General features: G+C 50.2%; 1 protein-coding gene across 7 annotated transcripts in view; it reads left to right on the plus strand.

Moving 5' to 3' along the window:
* The first annotated feature begins 5,152 nt into the window (after positions 1–5,152).
* The window catches only part of MAST3 (microtubule associated serine/threonine kinase 3), a 35,199-nt gene continuing 29,811 nt past the window's right edge, over positions 5,153–10,540 (plus strand). For all 7 annotated transcript variants that reach the window (XM_025043896.1, XM_025043905.1, XM_025043901.1 and 4 more), the window contains exons 1-2: positions 5,153–5,231; positions 10,479–10,510. In XM_025043896.1, the coding sequence (XP_024899664.1) occupies positions 5,193–5,231; positions 10,479–10,510 (71 nt within the window). In that variant the 5' untranslated portion in view covers positions 5,153–5,192. The remainder of the gene's footprint in view (positions 5,232–10,478; positions 10,511–10,540) is intronic.

Here is a 10,540-nt window from a genome sequence, read left to right on the forward strand (position 1 = left end):
GTACCTGCGGGGCAAGTCAGACCCAGGCCCCAGGTCTGGGGTTCTGCTCTGCTGGCCCCAGACCCAAGCTGAACACCAGGTACCAGGCCCCCTTGGCCGGGTTTCTAGTCTTCACTGAGACTCAGGAGCTGAATGGAGCCCAGTGTCCTTGGAGATCTGAGGCCACTATCCCAACAAATTTTTACAAGGTGCTTGGTGTATGCTGAGACACCCAAAATGCCCACCTCCCTGTTTCCCCAAACTCCAGCCTCAGAGGACCCTGGAGAGTCTCCCCACTTCCTTTAGACTCAAATTAGTCTTTTCTCTGTATCTCAGCCTCTGAGGGTCTCAGTGTCTCACTCTCTCCATTGTCAACAAAGTCCAAAATGTCTGTGGAGAAGATTCATGCTACAACCTCAAAAACATGATGAACCTCAAAAACATGATGCTGAGTGAGTAAAGCCAGACACAAAAGGCCACATGGTGTATGATTCCATTGATATGAACTGTCCAGAACAGGCAAATTACTGACTGTCAGGGACTGATTGCTCATGGGGATGGGGTCTCCTTTTGGGGTGAGGAAATGCTCTGGAACTAGATACAGGTGCCAGTTGCACGACATAGTGAATGTGCTAAATGCCACTGAATATGTTTTTAAATGGTTCTTTTTATGTTATGTGATTTTCACCTGAAAAAAAAAATGTTCATAGAGCCCATCAGGACTGAGGAGCAGGATGAGGGTCTCTGCTGGGGGAGAGCATCCAGGAAAACTGAGACCCAGGTGGGCAGGAAGGAGGCCCTTCCTCTAAGGATCCCAGTCCCGAGGGGCAGCTGGGCCAGCTAGGGTCAGGCGTCCAACAGGCCATGAGGTCAGAGCCATGGGAACAAAGAGGCAGTGTTCCAGGCCTGGCACAGTGGGGACAGGGACCCTGTGATCCCACACAGAGCAGCCTTCACCAGCAGCACAGTGGGGCCCAGGCCGGCCCAAGGGGCAGAGAAGGTTTCAGGACCAATGAATGAGGCCTGGGGATGGGGCAAAAATAGAGACAGAGATTGAGAGAAACGTGAAGAAAGGTGGAAGAGACAGTTGGAGACAGGGGCAAACCCATGGCGCCTCTTGACAATCCTGAGACTTCCCACCCCAGGAGATGCCATCATATGCCCCATTTCACAGGTGAAGAAAATTAGCCCAGAGGCGCCCTGACCGCTTGAAGTGAAGAGATGCATTCAGACCCTGAGACAGAACCTGCCAGTAGGACCGAGCTTTGCTCCTTCAGGAATAAGGCCCATACCCAGGGCTGCTCCCCACCTCCTACCCCACTAAGGTAGGTCCCCCTAGGCCTCAAATTCCCCATCTGCACCATAAGCTGTAGTGAGGATAAGGAGGGCTCAGATCTGGGTGGATGCTGCCTACCAGAGAGCCAGAATGATTAGTCATTGTTTCGAGACCCCCTTCCCAGTGGCCTCTGCTCTTGTCACATCTCTTTCCCATCCCACCAACATCAGAGCAGCTGCTAGAAAACCATTGAGTGAGGGACAAAGGTAGCGGGGAGGGGGCAGGCTGGACATAGATGCCCCCAGCTCTTTGGGGTCAGGACTTGGTTCAGGGAAGGGCAGAGTCTGGGGGTGTTCCAAAGGGCAGCATGGAGGGATGCCCAAAGAAGGGAGTGCTTGATTTATAGAATTACAGGACGTTCCAGGCAGAGGGCACAGTAGCGCCAAAGTTTGGGGGACATGCTTTGGGGAACACCAAGATGAACGTGGTGGGTCTGGGACTCTGTGGGTGAGATGAAGGTGGTGTGTGGACTGGGGCCACTAGTGCCTGGCTGAAGGGCGGGGCTTTCTCCCAAGGGCACTGGGGAACCACAGTGGGTGTGTGGGCAGGGCCCCAGTCACATGTGAGATGGTGTTTCTCTTATCGAGGTCACAGTGGAAGGCTCACCCTACAGTTCACCACAACCCACCTTCCCTCTGCCAAGTCTTTGCACACCACCTCCCTTGGCCTGCCCGCTGCCTAGTCAAGAAGCCCTGAAGGATTTTATTGCCTCCTCCCATCTGTCCCAGAAGCATAGCTGGGCTATGCAGGGCTGCCTCACTTTCACATATCTTAGAAGCCGAGAGAAAGGGGAGTCAGGAAGGATCAGGTTACAAGGGCCCCCGGAAATTGTGACAGAAGGAACCACAGAACTTCCCTAGCCCCTCAGTTTCTGCTTTCTTCCCCAGAAGAGTGATCTTCAGTCTGAGGAGGACTGAGCTTACTTTAATATGGTCAAGAAACCCCGTTGCCCCAAGGGGCATCTAAGGAAGATGTTGAAGGATGAGTAAGAGTTTGCAAGGAGAAAATTTATTTATGTAACAAATATATTAATAGGCATCATTCACAAGCAAGAACATTTTTCATTCACTCAACCAGGACTTTCTGATGTCTTCAGAGGATCATCTGAGGATGTTTTTAAGAATACATAGAAGGTTATCGAGCAAAAATTTGTTCATTCATTCAACAATCACACTCCCTGATACTCTGTATGGAGAATCTGAGGTTGGGTTTTGATGGATATATAGAAGTTTACAAGAAAAAAAATCTATTCCTTTAATAAATGTACTCTGATACTTCTCAAAGATAATTTAAAGTGGATTTTGAAGGATGCATAAGATTTTGAAAGATGCATAGGATTCTGAAGGATGCACTATGAAAATATTGCATTCATTCATTCAGTCAGCCAATAAATGCTCCCTGATGGCCATTGAAAGGGTCATTTTAGAATTTCTGTGTAGGAGTGCTCCAGACAGAGCAGGGGCATCTGAGACCTCTCTGGTGGCTCCCCCACCAGTAGCTCCCCATTTGCCCAGCCCAACCACCTCTGGTACAGGGAGCACCCTCTCTTTTCCTCAAGATTCCAGCCAAAGTCCCAGGGAAGACGGTGATTGACTGAGCTTGAGTCACATGTTCACCTTGAACCAATCACAGTGGCTGGGGTGAATAAAGACTCTAAGTCACATTTCTACCCTAGCCTGGACTACAGGAAAACTTTTAGGCAGAACTAGCCAGAGACAGAACATTTGCCCATTATAGGACATCAGCTTCCCATCATCTGGAATATGCAAGCCACAATCTGAAGTCCAGTTAGTGTAGGTTTGCCAGATAAAACACAGTTAAATTAGAATTTCAGATAAACGACACATAACTTTTTAGCATAACTGTGTCTCCAGTATTGCACAGGACATATACTGAAAAGTTATTCGTTGTTTATCTGAAATCAGATTTAACTGAGTGGCTGTATTAGCTCGCTAGGGCTGACATAACAGTTTCACAGACTGAGTGGCTTCAACAACAGAGATTTATGTCCTTACAGCTCTGGAGGCAGAACGTCTCAGATCAAGGTGTTGGCAGGTTTGGTTTCTTTTGGAGTCTCTCTCCTTGGCTTGTAGACATCTGTCTTCTTCCTGTGTCTTCACATGGTTGTCCCTCTGTGCATATCTATGTGTTAATCTCTTCTTTTAAAGATACTAGTCATATTGGATTAGGATGCACTCGCATGACCACATGTTACTTTAATTACCTCTTTTAAGGCCCTATCTCCAAATACAGTCACATTCTGAGGTCCTGGGGGTGAGGATTTCAGCATATGCATTTTGGGAGAATACAGTTCAGCTCATAACAGTGGCTGCTTTGAAAAACAGTCTAGTAGTTTTTGAAAAAAAGTTAAAACATAGTTACCATATGACCCAGGAATTTGCTCCTAGGTATATACCCAGTAGAATTAAAAGCAATGTACCCACAACAACTCGAATGTTCAACTTGAATGTTCATAGCAGCACTAGTCACAACAGCCAAAAAGTGGAAACAACCCAATGTCCGTTAACACATGAACAGAAATGGTACATCTATACAGGAATATTATTCAGCCACAAAAAAGAATGAAGTACTGGCATTTGCTACAATTTAAATGAATCTTGAAAACATTATGCTGAGTTAAAGAAGCCAGACGCAAAAGGCCACGTTATATGATCCCATTTATATGAAATGTATGGAACAAGCAGAAAGCAGACTGATGGTTGCCAGGGTATGAGGGGAAATGAGGAGTGACTGCTCATGGGTACAGAGTTTCTTTTGGGGGTGATGAAATGTTCTGGAATTAGATAGTGGTGATGGTTACACAACTCTGTGAATATGCTAAAAACCACTGAAATTTACACTTTAAAAGGAGAATTCTATGGCATGTGAATTATATATCAGTTTAAAAATGTTTATGAGAAGAACAAGTTTTCCCTAGGAATCCTGTATTTCTATGTACTCAATCTGGCGAACCTAACTCGGTGGATACTACAGAACCTTACAGGCAATTGGGCAGAGGACCCTCCCTAGGGGCCCCTCTAGCCCCACAACATACTCTAATGTCCAGGTCCAACAGTGGGGCAGCTGAAGACACCTGCAGCTACAGACACAGCGTGAGTCCCAGTGAAAGAGAGAACGTGGCTGCCAGCTTGGGACTTTGAGCTTTTCCCAGCCTCAGTTGCCCTTCTGCCAACTGGGGCTGAACAATTATCATAAAATACCTGTGGAAGGTGGTCCTCATGAGGCATTTAGCCAGATACCCAGTTGGCACTCAGCAAAGGCAGCCATCCCAATAAAAGAAACGCAAGCACAATAGATACCTGTTCTTATAAATAACATTTTATCCGGACTAGGGCCAGGATTAGGGTGAAGCAAATGAGGCAAGGTAGTGCAAGGGCAGAGTTTGATTCTGTGTTTATATAAAATGTTGATGTGTAGTAGATCATGAATTCTTGCATTAGTTTTAATTTTTAAAGATATTGTGTTAAAACATTATTTATCTTGATTACTGAGTTTTGGGATCGCCCTTAAATTTTGCATGAAGGTGAGTGCCTCACTCACCTAATCCTACAACCAGCCTTGTGTGCCCTGAGCACATAGATTAACCTTTCTGAGCCTCAATTCCCTCATCTACAAAATGAGGATGCTAATGCTCCCTTCCTTCTAGAAAAATTCATTTAAAAATGTTTACTTCTTGGCTCTGGGGATGGGGCAAGGCCCAGAAGAGAGGGACAGCTCGCCCTATGGGGGCGGAACTTTCCAGGCGGACTCTCGGGGAGGCGGGGTCAGGCAGCATCAGCTGACCAGCTTGGCCAATAGCTGTGTCTGGCAGGCTGGGGCGGGGTCGGAGACGGCCGGCGGCGCGGACTAGCGGGCCATGGACGAGCCGAGCCTCCTGCGGCGCCGTGGGCTCCAGGTGAGGCCCCTGCGCGGGCGGGAGCGCGGCGGAGTGGTCCTAGCCTGGGGGCGGGGGCGGGGCTTCGGCTGGACAGGGGAAACTGAGGCAGAGGATGGGGCGCGCTTCTTGCCCAACCGATTCTCAAAGTAATTTTGCCTGGATGGAACAGCGTATGCCGCCTTTGACATATGGGGAAACTGAGGCTGCAAGCACTAGCGTGAAAGGCTGAGAATTTAGCCTTTTCCACCAGCCGCTCTAATAATATGAGCAACAGCAGCCTTTGAGCGCTCACCATATGTTAATCGTTTTATTAATCCCATTAGAGTGATACACTAATATTAATTCATGGGTATTAAAATCTGCCTCGTGCCTTCGCTGCACCACCGCGCCCCTGCCTCAGCTCACCCCTAAAGCGAGCCGGGGAGGCCGGAGCTGGCCAGGTGCCCATTTGTTAGATGAGGAAACTGAGTCTGGGAAAGTGACTGAACAGAGGTTGCGCAGCAGGGATTTGACCCGGCGTCTTTAACCAGCTCTCTCAGGGCACAGGCCACGGCTCACTGGCTATGTGAGAGGCGACAGCTGGAGGCACCTTTGCTCCTCCGGGCCTCAGTTTCCCCATGCGCCTTAATGGCCCCCTTTTCCGACCCTGGCTGGGTGTTCAGGAGGCTGCTCAGAGGCCGACGTTCGAGAACACACGCAGGGGTCCGGTGACTCCAGGCGGTAACTACTGGGAATTTGACCTTTCTGGGAATTAAGAGAATCTAGCCATTCCCATCTGGGGTTTAGACCACACCCTTTCGAAGCCACCAGTTTGCAGGTGGGAACCTGGAATTAATTGGTCGTTAACCCAACAAACATTTTTTGAGTGCCTGCTATGCGCCTGACTCCGCCCTTTGGAACTCTCCTCCTAGACCTCCCAGTGTGGTGAGAAAGATGAAGGCCAGAGCAGCAGTGACCCGCTGAGTGGTCTGCTGCGATGGGGACGCTCAGGCACATCTGGAGAGGGCGAGGGAACCAAGCGTTGCTGATGGCCTTGGGGCAAAGGAGGCAGCGGCGGTGGCGGGCAGGGGGTGGGTATTTGGGGAAATGAAAGAGGTTGAGGGCAGCTAAAACCTAGAAAGGACGGGGTTGGGGGTTGCTGAGGCTGGCGAGGGAGGGATGAGGCGGGTCAAGCCGAAAACATGATGGGGAGCCGTGTGGCCGTGTGTGTGTGTGTGTGTGTGTTGGGGGGTGGTTCAGGGAGGGTTGGCCAGTTGCTGGAGTCCGAGGCCTGGGCGTAGAGGAGGGGGTGGGGCAGGACTGGTGAGCAGTGGAGTGTTGGGAAGGGACAGATTCCGCCTGGAGCCCCAGTTAGACTCGAGCCCCGCCCGCCACCTCTTAAAATAGAGAAACCGCCTTCGGGTAGGCGAATGGGGGCGCTTTTGACGTCAGGAAGTGGGGGCCTGTTCCATGGGGAGGAGGCACCCATTTCCTGATGAGTTCCATGTTACAAAAGGGGAAACTGAGGCTCAGAGAAGTGCCACCATCCAGATGTCACAGCATGTGGGTGATAGAATCGGGATTTGAATCCAGGCAGATCCTGCTTCCTTTCCAGACCAACCTATCACTGGCAGGCCTCCATCCAGGCAGGCGGAGGGGACAGTAGGGGTAGCCCAGATGGGTGAGAGCACAGCACATGCAAGGGGCTAGAAGCATGAAATTATATGTGTATTATGGAAAAACTGGAAACTATCTTAGCACTAGAGCCGAATGTATGAGAGAGCTTCCAGGGCCTGCAATGCCAAATTTGAAGAGGTTAGACTTTCTCCCTGGGGTGTTTGGGAGCCATAGAAGCTGCTAGAGCAAGGGAGGATACACCCAGATCTGAGATATTGAAAGATTCTCTGGACCTGGTGGGGGGCAAACTGGGGGACCAGAAACTGGGGAGAGGGGCAGCTGGAGCAAAGGACCGAGTGGGAGACAATGAAAATAATAAAATGCTAAGCATTGTACATGCATTTAATTCTCCTAAGTGACCGAGTGATCTTTGCTGTTTATTAGCCTGATTTTTCAGAGGGGAAAACACTCAGAGAGGGTCAGGAAGTCAGAGAGCTGGAATTCTAACCAGTGCCTGAGGGTGCAAAGATGTTATAGGGTCTCGGTTTTGGGGGATTCAGCCACAGACTTCTTTACCTGGAGTTAATGAGCCTAGGAGTACCTCCAGACATTCAGGTGGCAGCCTGCTGGTCAGAGCCAGTCAGATATCCTGGAGGTTGATCTTTGCCAAAGGCCAAAGAGATCATTCATAAAAGCCTGAAGAAGCTGGGGGACTCGGGTCAGGTGCTGGATGACTAGCCAGTCCAGATAATAGTATCCTGGCCACTCTGATATTGACAATGTATCGCATGCGGTTGGCTGTGTGCTGGGGTTGTAAACAAGACCTAGCCTGGCCCACTGGCCACCAGTTTACAAGCTACCAGTTTGTGGGTTACTTGTTTGTTTTGGCTCTGGATCAGGAGAAGAGGTGGAGACTGGTCCTTTCTAGTTTGGGTTAATCTCAGTCTTCTGCGTAGCATTTACAGGAGCCAGTTAACAGAGCTGTTATTACCACCATAAGTACTACTATTATTTTATCATTATTTTCATCATCTCCTACTTGGAAATGACAGAATTTTAAAACACCAGATCCCCAAACAGAGCATCTGGGGGTGGAATTTTAAAACATCAGATCCCCAAACAGAGCAACAACATGTCTGGACTTTGTCTCTGTTGCTGCTGGGGAGGCTCCCTGAGAAGCTCCATCTTGCTTCTTTATGGCCCAGTTATACTTATTCTCCTCCAGGAAGCCCTTGGGCTTGTATGATGTGGTCCCTGCTGACATCCCTCCTGATTCACTCCAGCTGAGAACTCCGATGGGACTTGGTGCCCACCCTGCTGAGTCTCACTTCCACCCTGCTGCTTCCCACTGGTCTGCTGACCCAGCCTGATGCCCCCCTCCAGCCTCTTCTCTCCCTCTGGGTCCTCCCTAATGCGTCTGGTATGGGGATGTCTATACCCTGCTCTGTCTCTTCCAGACCCAGGTTCCACAGGGTAGAGCTGAGGCTTCTGGCAGCATTGCCAAGCCCAGCCAAGCACAGAAGAGGATGCTGTAAATATTATCTTTAAAGGGCAGTTCTAGGGGAGCGGGTTCCCCTCCTACTGCTGTCTAGGTGGAAGCCAGTCCCTGGGGAACAGCCAGCAAAGAGGGGCCTGAGGGCGGAAGCAGATGGTTCAGGGAGCTGAGGGTCTGGGGGTGGTGCCTGAAGAATTCTGTGTAGGCCCAGCCTTGTACACGGAGCCTTTGCAGGGGGGGCTTCCCATCTTTCCCTCACCTCTCTGCCACTTCACATCTTTTTGTATTTTGGAAGCAATTTAATATTTGTGTTTAAATTGGTGGTTATTATTAACCTCACAAAATTATTGTCTTGGCTCCAATTTTCAGAAGCCACCCCTAAGCTTGCTCCTTGATTCCTCCCAGGACCCTATGTAACTGGCCGTTTTCCGAACGAGGAAACTGTCAGGGATCGCACAGTCCAGATGTGAGAGGGTAGCCGGGCTGAGAACACAGGACTGTCCGAGCTGTGGAAGGAAATGTCTGGGATGGGGAGAGTTTTGTGTACAGTCGGTGTCCGTGGTTCAGATCCCAGCTCCAGTTAGTAGGAGTTGGGGGTGGAGAGCTGGATAAGATCTCATTACATTTGGAGGGGGCAAGAGACCCTGACGGTGGTGGAGATCGTTCCTGGGTATATGACCTCTTGCCCTGAATGGTAGTGAGCTCTTTGTCCCCAGAGGTATTTAAGAAAAGACCTCAAGGTGGCAAGTCAGCCTCCTTCTACCTTGAACGGCTCGTTTTTCTGAGCTCAAGGAAACTGGAGTCGCCTTGGGAAGACGCCGCACCCCCACGGAGTCTCCTTTTCCCCCGCGCGAGGACCCTGACAACTTCTGTGCTGCTGTCCCGCACTGGGCAGCTTCCGGCCCCCACCTATTCGCTTTGGGGGCTGGTGACGTCACTGGTTGCCATGGAGAACGCCCAGCTCTGGACGTGGGCAGCCCCAAGCCCACCTAGGTAAAAATAGTCGTGAGTCCTAGATGCGACTGCCCCGGCGCGCGCGCGCGCGCGTGCGTGTGTGTGTGTGTGTGTGTGTGTGTGTGTATTAGTATGTGTTGGGGGGGCAGCTTTCCAGAAACTTGGATTCTCGGCCTTCTCTCCTCCAAGAGCCATGGCCTCCTGGCTTCCCTCCGCTCCTCAGTTTCCCCACCTCTATAAAAGACACCCTGCTCCTGGTGCTCAGTAGGTGGCTCAGTAAATGTAAAATGTACCAGGTGAATTTTACCGGGGAAGTTCTCGTTGAGCACAACAGTAACAACAACAACAACAATAATAGTAATGGCTGATCATTACTACACTCCTGATGTTATTTCCAAATTACGGATGAGAAAACTTAAGCACTGGGAGTACAAGTCATTTGTTCAAGGTCCCACAGCCAGGAAAGAACAGACAATAGATCTGGACCCAGGTCTGAGTGTCCCCAGATTCTAAACTTGTGCTACACGGCCTTTTGAGAATTTAAAAACCCTCTGGGGTGAGCCACATTTGAGGTTGGACTCTGGGGTCACAGTGGACCCTAAGCACAGGGCTCTTTTGCCTGCATGTGGCGAGGGCACCCAGGGCTGGGCTGGTCAGTTTGCTGAGCTCTAAAAGAGTCTTCAATAGGGAGTCACTGGTTAGGGCCCCCAATCCTCACCAGTGCCCAGGACCCAAAACTGCATAGGCTCTGCCGAGGGTGACGGGGGAATGGCTTTCAGATTTGGGAGGAGCGGATGAGGCTGACTCAGGAATCTCTTATCTCAACAGATTATTAGTATATAGCCACTATTGATATACTTCTTTATAAATATAATTTTTTATTTTAAATAATGAAGTTATTTTTAGTGCAAGTAGGGTATGAGCTGGGCAGGGAGGTAGATTGGGAGTTTGGGAGGGCTTCCAGGAGGAATGAGCGCTTGAGCTGACACCTGAGCGATGAGCTGCAATGAACTAGCATTGGAGGAGGATGGTCCTGGCAGAGGACACAGCTGGTGCAAAGACCCTGAGGCAGAGTTGAGCCCAGGATGTGGGGGGAACAGAAAGAAAGCATTGGTTGGAGCAGGGTGAGCATGGGGCCAATTAGGGAGTGAGGCGAGTCAAGGGCCAGGGATGAGGAGGGCTTGTCTCCCTGGCAGTGACCCGTTTTCATCTCATTTCAGAAGGAGCTGAGCCTACCACGCCGTGGACGTGGGTGAGTTCGACTGGGGCTGGGGGGTTGTGG

Source organism: Pteropus alecto, unplaced genomic scaffold (assembly GCF_000325575.1).
Source record: "Pteropus alecto unplaced genomic scaffold, ASM32557v1 scaffold160, whole genome shotgun sequence".
In the NCBI taxonomy this organism is placed as follows: Eukaryota; Metazoa; Chordata; class Mammalia; order Chiroptera; family Pteropodidae; genus Pteropus; species Pteropus alecto.